Source organism: Oryctolagus cuniculus, chromosome 5, assembly GCF_964237555.1.
Source record: "Oryctolagus cuniculus chromosome 5, mOryCun1.1, whole genome shotgun sequence".
Classification (NCBI taxonomy): Eukaryota; Metazoa; Chordata; class Mammalia; order Lagomorpha; family Leporidae; genus Oryctolagus; species Oryctolagus cuniculus.
In genome coordinates this window covers 130,988,684-131,007,268 of record NC_091436.1, presented here as the reverse complement: position 1 = coordinate 131,007,268, position 18,585 = coordinate 130,988,684, and the positions used below count along the sequence as shown (strand labels likewise).

Below are 18,585 nucleotides of genomic sequence, written 5' to 3'. Positions count from 1 at the left end.
GGGATCCAAAGAACTCTACTAAGAGACTATTGGAACTCATAGAAGAGTTTGGTAAAGTAGCAGGATATAAAATCAGTGCACAAAAATCAACAGCATTTATATACACAGGCAATGCCATGGCTGAGAAAGAACTTCTAAGATCAATCCAATTGATAATAACTACAAAAACAATCAAATACCTTGGAATAAACTTAACCAAGGATGTTAAAGATCTCTATGATGAGAATATCAAAATCTTAAAGAAAGAAGTAGAAGAGGATACCAAAAAATGGAAAAATCTTCCATGCTCATGGATTGGAAGAATCAATATCATCAAAATGTCCATTCTCCCAAAAGCAATTTATAGATTCAATGCGATACCAATCAAAATACCAAAGACATTCTTCTCAGATCTGGATAAAATGATGCTGAAATTCATATGGAGACACAGGCGACCTCAAATAGCTAAAGCAATCTTGTACAACAAAAACAAAGCTGGAGGGGCTGGCGCTGTGGCGCAGTGGATAAATGCCCTGGCCTAAAGTACCAGCATCCCATATGGGCGCCAATTCTAGTACCAGCTACTCCTCTTCCAATCCAGCTCTCTGATGTGGCCTGGGAAATTAGTAGAAGATGGCCCAAGTCCTCGGGCCCCTGCACCTGTGTGGGAGAGCTGGAAGAAGCTCCTGGCTCCAGGCTTCGGATCGGTGCAGCTCCGGCCATTGCGGCCATCTGAGGAGTGAACCATCGGATGGAAGACTTCTCTCTCTCTCTGCCTCTCCTCTCTCTGTGTAACTCTGACTTGCAAATGAAAAATAAATCTTTTAAAAAAAAGTTGGAGGCATCACAATACCAGATTTCAGGGCATACTACAGGGCAGTTGTAATCAAAACAGCATGGTACTGGTACAGAAACAGATGGATAGACCAGTGGAACAGAATAGAAACAGCAGAAATCAATCCAAACATCTACAGCCAACTTATATTTGATCAATGATCTAAAACCAGTTCCTGGAGCAAGGACAGTCTATTCAATAAATGGTGCTGGGAAAATTGGATTTCCACGTGCAGAAGCATGAAGCAAGATCCCTACCTTACACCTTACACAAAAATCCACTCAACATGGATTACAGATCTTAATCTATGACCCGACACCATCAAGTTATTAGAGAACATCAGAGGAACCCTGCAATATATACGCACAGGCAAAGACTTCTTGGAATAGACCCCAGAGGCACAGTCAAAGCCAAAATTAACAATTGGGATTACATCAAATTGAGAAGTTTCTGTACTGCAAAAGAAACAGTAAGGAAAGTGAAGAGGCAACCAACAGAATGGGAAAAAATATTTGCAAACTTTGCAACCAATAAAGGTTTAATAACCAGAATCTACAAAGAGATCAAGAAACTTCACAACAACAAAAGAAAGAACCCATTTAAGCGGTGGGCCAAGGACCTAAATAGATGTTTTTCAAAAGAGGAAATCCAAATGGCCAACGGACAAATGAAAAAATGTTCAGGATCACTAGCAACCAGGGAAATGCAAATCAAAACCACAATGAGGTTTCACCTCACTCCGGTTAGAATGGCTTACATACAGAAATCAACTAACAATAGATACTGGCAAAGATGTGGATAAAAAGGGACACTAACCCAATGTTGGTGGGAATGAAAACTGGTAAAGCCACTATGGAAGTCAGTTTGGAGATTCCTCAGAAACCTGAATATAACTCTACCATACAACCCAGCCATCCCACTCCTTGGAATTTACCCAAAGGAAATTAAATTGGCAAATAAAAGAGCTGTATGCACCTTAATGTTTATTGCAGCTCAATTCACAATAGCTAAGACATGGAATTAACCTAAATGGCCATCAGCAGAAGACTGGATAAAAAAAAACTATGGGATATGTACTCTGTAGAGCATTAAAAAAATGAAATCCAGTCATTTGCAACAAAATGGAGGAATCTGGAAAACATCATGCTGAGTGAAATAAGCCAGTTTCAAAGGGACAAATATCATATGTTCTTCCTGATTGGTGACAACTAACTGAGCACCTAAAAGGAAATCTATTGAAGTGAAATGGACACCATGAGAAACAATGACTTGATCAGCCGTTGTCCTGTTGAGGAACAACTTAATATTTTATTTCTTTTAGTATTTTTTTGTTCCACTTAATACCACAGGTTTAACTGTTTAATTAACACACAATTATTCTTAGGTGTTTAAATTTAGCTGAAAAGTGATCCCTGTTAAATATAAGAGTGGGAATAAGAGAGGGAGGAGATGTACAGTTCAGCACATGCTCAATTGGACTTACCCCTAATGGTAGAGTTAGAAATGTGCCATGGGATTCCAATTCAATTCCATCAAGATGGCATGTACCAATGCCATCTCACTAGTCAAAGTGAACAGCTTCAGATCATAATTGATCACGATAGGATTAAGAGCCAAAGGGATCACATGAACAAGACTAGTGTCTGCTAATACTAATTGATAGAATTAAAAAGGAGAGAACAATCCAACATGGGAAGCAGGATACACAGCACACTCATAGAATGGCAGATGTCCTAAACAGCACTCTGGCCTCAGAATCAGCCCTTAAGGTATTTGGATCCGGCTAAAAAGCCATGAGAGTACTTTAGGCATGGAAAGCCAAGACATTTTGGCAAAAAAAAAAAAAAAAAAAAAAAAAAAAAAAATTACCTAAATGAAAGATCTCTGTGAGTGAGATCCCATTGGAAAATATGGGCCATCAAAGAAGGAGGTACCTTTCTCTGAAGGGAGGAAAGAACTTCCACTTTGACTAGGCCTTGTCTAAATAAGATTGGAGTTGGCCAACTCAAGAGGCTTCCATAGCCTTGGCAGCTCATGACAAGAGCCTCCGGTGATTACTGACGTCATAAATCAGAGTGTCAATTGTTAAATCAACACCAGGAGTCACTGTGTACTTACTCCTCATGTAGGATCTCTGTCCTTAATGTGTTGTACTATGTGAATTAACGGCATAACTAGTACTCAAACAGTACTTTATACTTTGTGTTTATGTGGGTGCAAACTGTTGAAATCTTACTTGATTTTCTGTATATAAAGATAATTAAAAATGATTCTTAATAAAGAATGGGATGGGAGAGGGAGTGGGAGATGGGATGGTTGCAGTTGGGCTGGAGGTTATAGGGGGAAAAAGCTGCTATAATCCAAAAGTTGTACTTTGGAAATTTATATTTATTAAATAAAAGTTAAAAAAGAATACATTTAAACACATATATTGAATGTATATGTTGAATATTAAATATACATTGAATATATAGGTCTTCAAAAAGTTCCTGGAAATGTTCCTTATCTTTTTTTAAAAAAGATTTATTTATTTATTTGAGAGTCAGAGTAATGGATAGTGAGAGGGAGAGACAGAGAGAAAGGTCTTCCTTCCATTGGTTCACTCCCCAAATGGCCACAATGACTGGAGCTGCACTAATCTGAAGCCAGGAACCAGGAGTTTCTTCTGGGTCTCCCATGCTGGTGCAGGGGTCCAAGGACTTGGGCCATCTTGTACTGCTTTCCCAGGCCAAAGCAGTTAGCTGGATTGGAAGAGGAGCTGCTGGGACTCGAACCAGCGCCCATATGGGATGCTGGTACCAAAACGGAGGATTAATCTACTGCATCACAGCACCAGCCATCATTATCTTTTAATGCCCTTTTCCACGAACTTTTTGAAGTAAGTTACCTATCTTACCAATTACAGAATTTGGCATTTAATTGTTGACAATTCATGTTAGTTCCCCAGTCTTTTTTTTTTTTTTTTTAAGATATTTATTTATTTGAGAGGTAGAGTTATAGACAGAGGAAAAGACAGAGAGAAAGGTCTTCCATCTTCTGGTCCACTCCCCAAATGGCTCCAATGGCTGGAACTGGGCCCATCCGAAGCCAGGAACCAGGATCTTCTTCCAGGTCTCCCAGGTGGGTGTAAGGATGCAAGTGCTTTGGCCATCTTCTACTGCTTTCCCAGGCCATAGCAGAGAGCTGGATCAGCAGTAAGAGCAGCCAGGACTTGAACTGGTGCCCATATGGGATGACAGCACCACAGGCAGAGGCTTAACATACGGCACTAGAGCTACATCTGGTTTCTAGATTTTAAACATATCCTGAAAACTTGTTTATTATTATTGTCCCACAGTACAGACAGTATGAATGCTGTCTGTAACTGACATTTTCTCTGGTTCTCCTGGTTAATTTTCATGGTTGTGTGCTCATAGTAATGTCTACACTCTTTAAAATTAGAGCTTTGGTGACGGATTGGGTTGCATTTACATTCTCTATGTATCATTGCTTCAATAGTCACATTTCAGCATGAACTTTGTATTTGGACTTGGGAATATCTATTTTGACTGCTAAGTTTTTGTGTTTTTTTTTTTTTTTCTGCTTTTCTGGGGATTTGGTTACATTCATAGAGGTGAGGTGGCTGGACATCTGGGAGTTTGACTGATGAACTGTATCACAGATTTCCTTAGAGCAAGGCCCTTCAAGGCCGTGTAGTTCTTTGCTTGGTCTCCTGCATCCTCAGGACCTGGGCGGTGATCTCCAGTCAGCTCCCGGAGACAGGGCTCTAGGTCTGTGAGGACGGTGCCCTCCCGTCACTCGCAGGGTGACAGAGCCCTGGAAGATGTTTCCTAGAGCCACGAGCAGAGGAGCGCTGATTGTTCGAAAAAGCCCCAAGGGTGGTGAGCATGTGTGTGTGCTCTTGCCCTGGGGTGGGGGATCAGGGGAACACCTCTCTAGCCCTGGACACTAAACACGAGAAGGAAAAATGGATGATTTTGCTACCTGTCGAGCTTCAAGGGGAGGGATTCAAAACACACAGCTCTCAGTTTATTGTACGACCTTAAAACATTTTGTAATTCTAGGTTTTGAAGCTTAAGACGGTCTGCTGGAGCAAAGGACGGAAAACATGAATGCTGAAGAAGGCGACCCACCTCCCGAGGAAGAGGCTCCTCCCTCTATGGGAGACGCAGCCCCGCCCCTTTCAGAAGACACTGCCCCACCCCCTTCAGGCGATGAGGCCCCGCCTCTCTCGGGAGATGAGGCCCCTCCTCCTTCGGGAGAGGAGGCCCGGCCCCTTCCAGGAGAGGAGGCCCCGCCCCTTACAGCGGACGAAGCCCCATCCCTTTCGGCGGACGAGGCCCCGCCCCTTTCGGCGGACGAGGCCCCGCCTCCTCTAGAAGAGGAGGAGGGCGCAGTGCCTTCTCCTTCCGCGGAAGACACGCCTTTCGTGATTGATTACCGGGATCTCATTCCTTCAGACGAAGGGTTAGCTCCGGAGGATGAGCAGCGGCCGGTCTTGACCCGAGTTCGGCCTCGGATCGGCCCGCGACCTGTGCAGTCGGTGCTCTCTGAGGTGCTGTCTCAGTCTTCCCCCCGCTCGTCCAAGTACCGCCGGAGTATGAGTGGCATCCCCAATTTTCAGGAAACCATGAAGGAGAGACAGGTTTGCCGCCCATCAGAGTTCTCATATGGATTCCCCTTCATTTCAGATGAAATCGTTTGGGCCGTGTTTCTTCATAATTGCGATTTTGACACGGGGTTTTCGTTTTTTTTTTTTTGTTTTGTTTTGTTTTTTTAGGCAAGATACAGAGACGCAAGGGAAAACCGAAAAATGAAAATTGATTCGTCATACAAATATATATTTGAAATTATAAGCGAAAAGCTGGGCCTGGACATGGCCACTGTTGAAGAATTAATTTTGGATTGCCCATCTGTAAGTTTAAGTCTTACCATGCTTTTCTGATTGTTCCTTGAGAAGTGATTGATTTAAGAAACGGAGATCTTTCGCTTGAGCAACGAAACATTTCAAAAGAGAAGATTGGAATTTTATTGACTAGAGAAAACACTTTTTTTTTTCTTAAAAAAACAATTACAGCCAGTCAAATGATATTTCTAGTGAGGCCTACCATTGGAGAGAAAGACAAGAGAAGAGTTAGCAATGAGAATTGGCATGAAATTCTAACCCAGAAGGGCTTCAACAGTTAGAGAGACCCAAGCAGAGAAACATTCTGTACATACAGGTCATTTGCGTAGACAAACAAGCTGCATCAAATAAGCCAGCGAACAGTGATTGTAATGAGTGTAGCAGAAACCTGTGAGGCCATCCCAGGTCAGGTTGCCATATGTCTCAGTGTGCCGTGGTCGGTTCTGGACCATGCCTAGTTATTACCAGTGCTTCTCTCACTCCTAAAAGGGTCCCAGGTTCACATGATATATTGAAACCATCAACCTAATTACAGTAATATATGATAAACTTGTATGATAGCTTTTCTGATAGCTCAGGTTACTGCTTGGTGCTTGGGCTTATTTTCTTTCTTTTTAAAAAAAAGATCATTTATTTGAAAGGCAGAGTTACAGAGAGGCAGAGGCAGAGAAAGAGAAGTCTTCCATCCACGGGTTCACTCCCCGGATGGCTGCAATGGCTGGAGCTGGGCTGATCTGAAACCAGGAGCCAGGGGCTTCTTCTGGTCTCCTATGTGGGGCAGGGGCCTAAGCCCAGGCCATAGCAGAGAGCTGGATCGGAAGTGGAGCCGCCAGGACTCAAACCAGCATCCATATGCGATGCTGGCACTGCAGGTGGCTGCTTTACCCATTAGGGTGCAGCACTGGCCCTGGGCTTGTTTTCAGTTCTTGGAGTGGACTGGGCTGTACCCAGTGAGCAGGTACCTGCCACTTTGTTCCATCAAAGGCACTGTTGGGAGAGTTGGGGTGGGGAGAGGTTTTGTTGAGGATATTGCTATGGGGGCCATGTCCCCCGCATTTTATAGGAGTCAATGAAATTGGGCAAAACCCTTTGCTTGCTCTCGAAGCCAAGATTCAGTGGAACAATGCCTTGTGTGGAACCGTGCTTCCCTGCTTTGTGCAGTGTGTTGCCAAGTTCTGCAAAGCTGCCTGCCTGTCTTCAAGGACGCTGTTAAGAATCCTGGCAGATCCCTAACAATATGAGTGGAATTGCTCATCTTCCCGCTGCTTTGGTTTGTGGCTGTTAACAGTGAGATAGAAAGAGGACCGAAGCAAAGACATCAACAACTCTAAACTATTTTTTTTTTTTTTTGACAGTTAGAGTTAGAGACAGAGAGACGGAGAGAAAGGTCTTCCTTTTTCCATTGGTTCACCCCCCAAATGGCCGCTACGCCAGTGTGATGCGGCCAGCGCGCTGCGCCGATCCGAAGCCAGGAGCCAGGTGCTTCCTCCTGGTCTCCCATGGGGTGCAGGGCCCAAGCACTTGGGCCATCCTCCACTGCCCTCCAGGGCCATAGCAGAGAGCTGGACTGGAAGAGGAGCAACCGGGACAGAATCCGGCGCCCCGACTGGGACTAGAACCCGGTGTGCCGGCGCCGCAGGTGAAGGAGTAGCCTAGTGAGCCGCCGTGCTGGCCAACTCTAAGCTATTTTAGTGACGAAGGATAGAGAAAATGATGTGTACATAAAATAAGAGGTGCCACAGCAAGCAACTGGAAGTAGGTTGTGGTTCCCCAGGTTTCTGGAGTCCCCTGCTGGAACATATCTCTGTGGTTAAGGCCAGCTTCATGGGCATGGGCCGACTTCATGAACAAGGGCTGTGGAGTTACATAAGCTCTTGTTCTTAGAGTGGCCCTGTGCTCAGTGTAATGACTTCCTGTTGCCATTCTGGAATTTTTAATAACTTTTTATCGGTTGTCCTTCATTTTCGTTTTGTACTGGACCCTACAAGTTCACTGTGGCTGATACCACCCATGTAGCAAGAGAATTTTCTTGCCTTTCTTAAGTTGTGTTTGCTTTCATGACTTCCCTTCCCTGATGATCATCTTGGCCCCTGTGGTGACTCTGGCTGCATGTCTGCCTAATTTCCACGTAGAAGCAGTTGGTCCAAAATAGCCCCATAAACCTCTCTGAGATAAAGATAAGGAGAGGAAGGGAAACCAATCCCTGAAAAAGCATTTCTCAGTAGGCCTCGGTTTCAGGCCTGTTCCGAGGACCATTCCTGTATTTATCTAGGGGGAAAACTGTGTAGGGTGAGCCTTGTTCTCTTAAAATTGCGAGGCCACAGATTTGGCCAGTCCCACAGCTGGAATCCCAGCAGCTCTGCAGAGAATGTAGGCATAGTCACGGGGCCTGTTAGAAGCAGTGGGGAAGTGGGTGTCTGCAGAGCTAGGAATCCCACCGTAAGTATTTGCCATCTGGCTTCCTGGGCTGGGATTCTCTGCCTGGGGGAAGACTTTCTCACTGGCTAGTGTGCTGATGAGGAAGTAGAAGTGTCCCATGCCTGCAGACCCTTCCATTTGCCATTCCTGGGGTGCGTCTCAAACTTGGTTTATGGGAAAAGTTTCTATGTTTAGAGTCATCATGGACCAGATCAAGTACTGCCTACGCAGCAAGGAAATCTAGGTATAAAGGGAAAAATCAACTTGAAAGGATTTTTTTTCTTGAATTGTTTGTGAGTGTGCAAATTCACTGTGGAGGGAAGGTAGTCCAGCAAGGAGGGAAACCAGTTTATAAGTCTGAGAGAGCTTAGAGTGCTTATTTGGTTGAAAGACAAGGCAAGGACATGCTGTAAGCTGGTATCAATGTTGGTTGGTGGGCAGATGGGTAAGAAAATGGAACTAGGCACAAGGGGTGTGATGTGGTTTATGGAAAAACATTTACTGTGAAGCCTGGCATGCAATCCAGGATGAAAGCAGTTCAGGAAAGGCACCACAAGAAGATGGACAAGAGGGGACGTGGCGGTTAATTTGGTTACCTGTAGATCCATTCTTCCTGGTTTCCACCGTGCTCTGGGGCCTAGAAGGCTGAACCCCATGGGATCTGTCAACGGGGCTCCCTTGCCTTCTGGAGTTCACTGGTTTCATCTACCAGGAGGCACCAGCAGGGGACTGGAGGGCAGGGGAAGTGTGATCACCCCAGACCCACCCCCGCCCCCGCCCCTGCCCCCTCCTCCACTTGGCCATGCTTCTGTTGTGTTCTCCTGAGCCACCCCTGTCCACATCTCAGTTTTCAGGCTGGCTCCAGTTACATCGTTCTTCCCACCTCCTATCCTATCAGGCCTTAGGGTGGCAAAAGTTCTCTTTACTTGGTGATTCCTGTTGTTGCTGCTGGTGCCACAGCTTCCCTTAACCCTGCTCTGGCATTTAGCAGTAGCCTTTTTATTATAAACCTTCTTCAAGAACCCTTTTGTGTGTGGCTCTTTCTCTTGCCAGGCAACACAGAGTTTCTGTAACACTGGCATTCACACTTTTGCCCATGTCTGTTTTACAGGTCCCTCCATTCAACGCTGTTCCTCACTTTCTCGGCAACATTTTCCAAGGTCAAGGCAGCAGTGATATGGTTCTGTGTAAAGAGCACAGATCTGGTTACCCAAGGCTGTGTTCTAGTCTCAGGCTTTGAACAGTGGTTACGTGGCTTTGGGTGCTTCAGTTAAATTCTTTTCAGCTTTAGTTTTTTCTCCTGCAAAAGGAGTGTAAGGTTGTAGTGAAGCTCATATGAACTGTTCATAAAATATTAGGTAATATTAGTAAATTTTTAATTTGCAGTTAAGATCATGGCCCATGACAATGTTTAATTTTGCTAGTCTCAGGTGGACTATATATCTAAAAAGCATGGATTTACTGCAGTATTTGATATGTGGAGGTCTTTTATTTTTAAAAAATTTTGTTTATTTGAGAGGTAGAGTTACAGACAGAGGGAGAGACAGAGAAAGGTCTTCTTCCATCCTTTGGTTCATTCCCCAAATGGCTGTGACAGCAGGAGGTGGGCTGATCTGAAGCCAGGAGACAGGAGCTTCTTCCAGGTCTCCCATGTGAGTGCAGGGGCCCAAGCACTTGGGCCATCTTGTACTGTGTTTCCAGGCCATAGTAGAGAGGTGGATTGGAAGAGGAGCAGCCAAGTTACAAACCTGCGCCCATATGGGATGCCCAGCGCTCAGGCGGAGGTTTAGCCTACTGTGCCACAGTGCCAGCCCCTGGAGGTCTTTTTATCACAGTCATATGCAGTACTTTTGAAAAGCTAACGGGTAAGCCAGGAAGTGTTAATGGAGCTGATTTGGAAGAGCAGGGCTGATGGCTCTTGTATCTTTTAGGTTGAGATACCAAGAGAGGTATCTCTTGTTTATGTAAGAGTCAAGTTTATTTGAAAGATGGAAGAGTAGGAAATCAAGGGCTAGAGTTATACATATCTCTGTGGCTCTCTTTCACCTCCTGTGGTTGTGGTTCTCAAATTGGTACCTGAATCAGCAGCATGGGGTCATCCAGAACTTCTTAGAAATGCAAATTCTTGGGTCAACATTTTGTGTTTTTAAAAAAGCTAAAAGAAGCCTCTTACGTGAGTCTCTGATGCACAGTAAAGTTTGAGAACTGTTGTTTTAAGGTGAGGGGCTAGCTCCCCAGGGGCTAGTAAGTGAAGAGAAACTCACTGCCTGCAAGAGCAACTTCTGCATGGAATTGATGCGAAGAAGGCTAGTAACTTTGCATTTCTCATTTGATATTGAAGACTTTTGCTTATGTGACCTATTTAATTTTCTTCTTACTAAGATATTACACTCATTCTTAAGTAATCAAATAAAAGCTTCATGCTCATCAATATGGAAAAATCTCATTATAATAATTTGCTTTTTTATTAGCTTGGCTACAATATGGGCCAAATTATAATTGCTGAAGAGATAATTGTCTAAGTAATTGATCAAATAAAAGTTAGTTAGTAAGGTATGTTTTCTGTTTCCCAAGTCAGCTTTTAAGAATAATTTCTTTTATTGGGTATATAAGCTAAAAAAACTGAAACCAGTATGTTCAAGAGACATCTGCACTTTTATGCTTACTGTGGCACTATTCACAATAGCCAAGAGATGGCCTCAACCTAGGTCTCCCATGATAGATGAATGGATAAAGAAAGTACAGTATATACACATGATGAAATATTATTCAGCCATAAATAAAAGTGAGATTCTGTCACTTGCAGTGATTTGGATGGAACTGGAGGATATTATGTTAAGTTAAATAAGTCAGTTATGGAAAGACTGCTTGTTCTCACTGGTATGTGGAACTTAAAGTTGATCTCTAGGAAGTAGGAAATAGAATGACAGTAACCAGAGCTTGGGAAGAGTGGAGGGAATGGGGCATGGAGAAAGGTGCAGTTGGATAGGAGAATTAATTTCTCATGGTTTATAGCACTGTAGCATAACTATGGTTGACAATGGTTAATCAAATACTTCAAAATTACTAGTATAGCATTTTGAATACTCCCAGTGCAAAGAAATTAATAAAGATTTGAGGTGACGAATAATGCCAATTACCCTGATCTGACCATTAATACTGTATGCATATTTTGAAATACCACATTGTACCACATAAATGTGTTCAATTACTATGTCAGTTAAAAATTAAGATATATTTAAAATACTTTTTTAAAAACAGAAAAAATAATTTTTAGTAGTAATTCCTTATTCCTAGTACGTTTTCCTTATATGTTTTAATATAATTCTTTCAAGTTAGACTTACCTACCTGTCCCTTTAAGATTCTGTGAGGTAGGGTCAGGTAGGTGGTTCTCTGTGTAGATCATTGTTGTAGGTTCAGAAATTGAGTTTACTTTCTATTCCATGGTAATTTTGGAGTTAAATTAGTTTGGGTTCTAACCTTGCTTCTCACATAGCTGCTTAGAATAAACTCTTTGAGCCTTGTTTTCTTTATCTACAAAGAATGTGGATTAATTAAGGCCTATGAAATGCTTGCACAGGCCTCGGCTTCTTGAATTGTAATTTCCTAGTCATTTTGTTGATCACCTTTCTCTCTCTTCTCTCTCTCTTTTTATTTAACAGCTGGATGCGTTTACTCATTTTTTTGAGAAAGATGGCTGTAAGACATTGAAATTTTTATACCAGGAAGGTGATGTACCTGGTGTTGGTAAGGATATTTTATAAGGGCTTTGTCCTAGTAATTAGTTAATAAAGATTAAAATGCAGCATACTTTTTTTCTCTTATGCGTAGACAATTTTCTGTTTATGAAGAAAATTTTACCTGAAGCATATGTGTAAAAAACGTATTCTCTTAAGAACAGTGTATTTGCAGCCCATATATATATATATATATATATATATATATATATATATATATTTCAGGCATTGCTGTAATGATTTAAGAAGAAAGCATCCATGTAGAAATCATTGAACTCTATTGGGGAATGCACATTTTCATTAGAATTTAATTGCATTTTCCATGAAACAGATGGAGTCATTTTGTCCACATGTTTTCAGATGATTAGAAATGGTCATGAAACCACTCTGGAGCCCAGCAGCTGCCCCCTAAAGTCCTGGCTTAGCTTCCTGTTCCAGCTGCTCGGCTGTCAGTTGGAATAGCTGGCTTTCCCTACTGTTCATATCATGCCTAAAGTAATTAATCTGCAACCAAGTTGTTAAGCCTTTGTCTTAATGAGTAGGTAGATGGGCCATCCTTTTGGTCCTAGGCAACTTCTGAGTTCCGTGAATTTACCTTCACTACTCTCTCCTGTTTGTTCTTTCTCACTTCCCCTCTACTGCCTTAGCCTAGGCCTGAACCTGTACCTGCTGTAGTGCCCTATATCTCTGTTATCAGATTCTGCCTCTGAAATTCACACTACTCATACATGCCAAGCACATCGTTTATTATTCTGTTATTTATTGAATTGGGTGCAAATCCCTTATTTACCCAGAGCCCACTGTACTCTGGACACACAGTTCCTGTCTAGTCTCATTCTTCTTCCAGATGTGAGTTTGCTGCAACCTTTAAGGCACCCTCTTCTTTGTCAGTGCCAGGGTCATGCCACTCTCACGTTGCCTTCCTTCTCTCCACCCGACAAACCCTACTCCTCCTTTAGATCACCCTGTGTACTTTCTTTGCGAAGAGTCCTCCCACATCCATCACTATTATTACCGACTCCCGGTCGTTTAAAGATGTGCATGGTAAATATACACAAGTCTTACTTCTCTAACAAAATATGTGAACTCACAATTAATGACTAGGTCTACTCTGTGGATTTTCTCCCTCTCCTTCTTATCCATGTGGGATGTTTTTGTGGTCTATATTTTTATAACTCATTAAAAATAAAAATAATGGGTAAAAATTATAGAAAAATAAGAAAATATATACAATTAGAATAAAAATAAAACCTGTCCACAGTCCCACTCAGTCGGAGAAAGCACTGTTAACTTCTTGATGAATATCCCTCTATAACTGCTTTGGTGTATATACATATTTTACAAAAATGGGATCCAGCCCTACATATAATTCTATAGTGCCTTTTTATTTTGATAATATTGCCTTTTCCATGCCAATGAATCCATTTCTATCATTAAAATTTTAGCAGTTGAATTATATTTCAGCAAGCTGATGTAACTATAATTTTCAAAAGTGATCTCCTATCGGAGTTTACATTGTTTACCACTCTTTGTTTCTGAAAACAACGCTTCAGTGCACAACACTGAAGCTAAATTTATGTGGAGGAAGCAGAAACTTTAGGTGGAATTTGAGGGGCATTACAAGAATAAAGGGTAGGCATATCTTTTTTTTTTTGGCAGGCAGAGTGGGTAGTGAGAGAGACAGAGAGAAAGGTCTTCCTTTGCCGTTGGTTCACCCTCCAATGGCCGCCGTGGCCGGCGCACCGCGCCTATCCAAAGGCAGGAGCCAGGAGCCAGGTGCTTCTCCTGGTCTCCCATGGGGTGCAGGGCCCAAGCACTTGGGCCATCCTCCACTGCACTTCCTGGCCACAGCAGAGAGCTGGCCTGGAAGAGGGGCAACCAGGACAGAATCCGGCGCCCCGACCGGGACTAGAACCCGGTGTGCTGGCGCCACAAGGCGGAGGATTAGCCTAGTGAGCCGCGGTGCTGGCCAGGGTAGACATATCTTTAATCATTATTTTTGCTACCTATAAAAGTAATACATTTATCAGTTTGGTATTTCCCTTCTTTATCATATGAATATGTTAACATATAAATGCGTACTATTTTTTTATTTTTATTTTTTAAACTTTTATTTAATGAATATAAATTTCCAAAGTACAGCTTATGGATTACAATGGCTCCCCTCCCCCCATAATTTCCCTCCCACCCGCAACCCTCCCCTCTCCCGCTCCTTTCCCCCTTCCATTCACATCAAGATTCATTTTCAATTATCTTTATATACAGAAAATAAATTTAGCATATATTAAGTAAAGCTTTCAACAGTTTGCACCCACACAGAAACACAAAGTGAAAAATACTGTTTGAGTACTAGTTATAGCATTAAATCACGATGTACAGCACATTAAGGACAGAGATTCTACATGGGGAGTAAGTGCACAGTGACTCCTGTTGTTGACTTAACAAATTGACACTCTTGTTTATGGCGTCAGTAATCACCCTAGGCTCTTGTCATGAGTTGCCAAGGCTATGGATGTTTTTTGAGTTTGCCGACTCTGATCATATTTAGACAAGGTCATAGTCAAAGTGGAAGTTCTCTCCTCACTTCAGAGAAAAGTACCTCCTTCTTTGATGACCTGTTCTTTCCACTGGGATCTCACTTGCAGAGATCTTTCATTTAGGTCATTTCATTTTTTTTTTTTTTTCAGAGTGTCTTGGCTTTCCACGCCTAAAGTACTCTCATGGGCTTTTTAGCTGGATCCGAATGCCTTAAGGGCTGATTCTGAGGCCAGAGTGTTGTTTAGGACATCTGCCATTCTATGAGTCTGCTGTGTATCCTGCTTCCCATGTTGGATCATTCTCTCCCTTTTTAATTCTATCAGTTAGTATTTATAGACACTAGTCTTGTTTATGTGATCCCTTTGACTCTTAGTCCTATCATTATGATCAACTGTGAACAGAAATTGATCACTTGGACTAGTGAGATGGCATTGGTACATGCCACCTTGATGGGATTGAATTGGAATCCCCTGAATGCCTACTATTTTAAAAATGTGATCAAATGATACATTTTATCATTGACTTGCTTTTTGTATTTGACAATGTAGCCTAGACATTTTTCTGTGTCACCACTGCAAGGTGTCCGCGCGTAACAAATCTTCCCAGGCAGACGAATCCATTAATTCACAAGCTTTTAATGGGATTCTGCTCCCGGGCAAGGTCCCCTGGTCCCAACAGAGTGGGGTCTGGGAAGTCGCGTGTCAGATGTTGAGAGAGCTCCTTTTATAGATACACTGTGTGGGGGTTAAAGGTCGAGGCAGGTCTGATCCTCATTGGTTGACCTTTAGGCACCTGCGGGGACCTTGACAAGGACTTTTCTTCCCCAGAAGTGTGGGTAGGGACTCTCCACTCCTGGAAGATAGGCCTTTTCTCCTTCTCTCCTTGCGGACCCCAAAGCTACCATCCCAACCTTTCGATAATAGGAAAGGGGGCAACGACATTAGCATCCTGCTAATGCACACCCTGGGAGGCAGCAATCGATGGCTCAAGCAGTTGGATTCATGCCAACTACATGTGGGACTTGAATGGAATTCCTGGTTCCTGCTTTTGGGCCTGTCCTGCTGTGGATCTTGCAGGCATTTGGAGTGTGAACTAGTGGATGGAAAATGTGTCTATCTGTTTCCCTATCTCTTTTAAAATAAATAAAAATCAGTAAAAGACTGAAGTAAAAGATAGAAACCATTCCCCTGTTGATGGTCACATCTCTCACTATTGTCAGGTAGCACAAGCTTGTCTCAGGTCTTGCCAGCCAGAGCTCTGTCACATGGCCTTGTGATGGGCTGGCGAGACTGGGAAAGCAGTTTTCTCCCTGAGGATGTACACACTGAAGCATGGGACAACATCAGGTTCTCTTTAGTAATGAAAAAGGGAAAATGTTAAGGGTAGAGAGCTCCCTGTGCAATGGGCACTTGGGCTCTTAACGTTGCTCCCTACCCTGTGTTGAGGTTCTTTGGCTACAAGCAATAGCAATAGACCCTTGCTTATGAAGGTCAAAAAAAAAAAAAAAAAATTGGGGAGAGAGTGCAGGGGATTGTTCACAAAATTTGGAACTAATTGAAAAATCAGGACTTGGGAAGAAAGGACAGGAATAGAACATTTCTACAGATTTTAGGGCAATTTCTTTAGGACTTATCATTAGACTAAACACCTCTCATATTCTACCTTTTTGGGTATGTGTCTCCATTCAAGGTTTATATTCTTGCAGAATATAACTGGTGTTGTTTTCACATACCTAGCTCTGCAGGGCCCCGAAACTGGTGTCCTGCAGATTGTTCACTTCCAAAATGCCACAATGGCTGGGGCTGGGCTAGGCTGAAGCTGAGAGCTAGAAACTCAATTTAGGTCTTCCCCGTAGATGGCAGGAACCCAACTGCCTGAGCCATCATTGCTGCTTCCTAGGTTCTCTGTTAGCAGGTAGCTGGAGTCAGGAACTGGAACTGGGCATTGAAATCCCAGGATGTGGATATCTTAACTTGCCTGTTAACCACTGGGCCAAATACCTGCCTCTGTGATGGGGATTTTTTAATTTCCTTTATGAAATTTTAAGTTGGTTATTGTTGAAAATAGGAAGGCTACTGATTTTTGCAAGTTAATATTTCAACCAAGTCATCTAAAAGAATTCTCACATTTAAAAAATATTTATTTCATTTGTCTGAGAAATAGAGTGACAGAAAGGGTGAGACTGAAAGAGAGATCTTCTATCCTCTGGCTTACTCCCAAAATGATCACAAGAGCTAGGCTGAAGCCAGGAGCCTGGAACTCCATCCTGGTCATCTATGGGAGTGGCAGGGGGCCAAGTACTTGGGCCATCGCCTGCTGCTTTCTCAGGGTATGCATTGGCAGGGAGCTGGACTGCAAGTGGAGCAGCTGGGACTCTAATCAGTGCTCTGATGTGGGATGCCAGTGTCAAGGCAGCACCTTAACCTGCTGTGCCACACCAGCCCTGGAATGCTCACATTTAAAATATTTCTAATATGAATGAAATATTTATAATTATCAAATATTCCTTGAAATTAGTTCAAGGAAGGATCTAATACATGTTGGGTGCCATGAGTACTTTCAGTATGGGAACTAGAACTTTTCAGTGGAGTCCGTGAAGGCCTCCCGAGACAGTGACATTTCAGCTGAGATTGGAAGATGAGTAGGAATTTGGTAGGCACCAACGCTGGGGATGAGAGAGAACCGTGGGTAAAGGCCCTGTGGCCAGGCCAGAAGCACAGGGCAAAAGTGCAGAGCTCAGTTTTAGGCACCAGAAGAGGAAAAAATTTAAGAATTGCAACTATTGATACTTTTTTGTAGAAAAAACATTTATTCCACGAACATATTGAGAGCTTGTTACCGTAAAGCGAGAAATAGTGGTGTAAGAGACACAGTGATTTATCCCATTTGTTCAGTTACGTGACTATATGCTAAGTGCTCTCTTCTGTTTCAGAATGTGGTCGAACAATTGCTGGACTACACAGAGGGTCAAAAATGATGAGATTGTATGTAGACAGTGCAGCCCCAGAGAAAATTAAAGGACTGTGTTTATTTTTTGTTCGTTGTCACAATGATGTTGCTTTAAATGCTAAAAATATTCATGAGGTATGTGTAATTTTTTCAAAATATGTGATTAAATATTAAGTGTATTTTCATAGTCACATAGTTGCTTTACTTTGGTTTCCTTTCCCTATAGTAGACTAAATTGAGCTCCAAGAAAACAATGTCTTTATATATTAAAAGAAACTGACAAGTTAGCTGTAATAGAATTTTAGATATGTCGCTCCCCGTCTTCATGGAGGAACGACACAGGACCCTGCGCTGTTCTTTCGTCTGCTCGGCCCTCCCCGGGTTTGCTGCTGGTTCTTCCCGGGTTGGCTACCGTCCCTTCCACCTCCGTGGAAGGGCGGTTCCCCCTAGCCACTTTCCCCACTTCCGCGGGGGAGCGGCACACCGCCAGCCGGCTCTCTCGGGGGCTGCACAGGTGTTCCTCTTAGATGTTCCCCTTAGATGTTCCTGGTGCATGTTGTCTCTCTCCTCCTTTATAGTCCTCTTCCGCCAATCCCAACTCTGCTACCCACACGCCGAGTACGGTGCTCTCCTCCAATCAGGAGCAGGTCCTGCTGTTTATTGGTTGAACTGGAGGCAGCTGTGTAGAAGCTGTTTCTCCCTTCTCAGCACCATATTGTGGGAGAGCAGATGCATAGAATAAGTCTTAATTCCAGTAACTTAGTCTAGTCCGAGTTGCTCCCAGTTGCTCCCCACAAGATACTCTTTCTAAAGTTCATGAGAATTCTACTTCAATTCGATGGCATGCAAATAATCTCTATATTTCCGTTCACTAGGGACACTTTTAGTTTTGTTCATACAGTTTGAAGTATTGGTTCCTTTAACCTCCTGTTCCCTCAGTATTTTAACTCTGCAATAGTTTTAGAAGAAGATGATGAAGAGAGAATTGTCCTGGAACCTGGATATTGCTAGCTTAGTCTTATGGAGGCAGGATGGTGAAATGAGAAAAGCAAGGCTTTTGCAGATAGACCTGAATTACTCACCACTGAGTAGCAACAAGCCTTTGGCATGTTTCTGCTCACCCTTTCTGAGACTTAAGTATATACTCTTAAATTGGTAATAATAAAAATAATAATACTCTCAGGATTGTTGTGAGACTAAATGATAGATAAGGATTTTTTTA

The 18,585-nt window shown here is 42.8% G+C and overlaps 1 protein-coding gene across 5 annotated transcripts in view; it reads left to right on the top strand.

The window, feature by feature from the left end:
• DNAH8 (dynein axonemal heavy chain 8) overlaps positions 1 to 18,585 on the top strand; it is a 358,350-nt gene that overhangs the window by 14,114 nt on the left and 325,651 nt on the right. For 4 of the 5 annotated variants that reach the window (XM_070074115.1, XM_070074114.1, XM_051854776.2 and 1 more), the window contains exons 2-5: positions 4,879 to 5,459; positions 5,595 to 5,729; positions 11,802 to 11,886; positions 17,347 to 17,498. In XM_070074115.1, the coding sequence (XP_069930216.1) occupies positions 4,923 to 5,459; positions 5,595 to 5,729; positions 11,802 to 11,886; positions 17,347 to 17,498 (909 nt within the window). In that variant the 5' untranslated portion in view covers positions 4,879 to 4,922. Of the gene's footprint in view, positions 1 to 4,878; positions 5,460 to 5,594; positions 5,730 to 11,801; positions 11,887 to 17,346; positions 17,499 to 18,585 lie in introns of those variants that run through there. The other variant, XM_070074116.1, reaches the window with a different exon arrangement.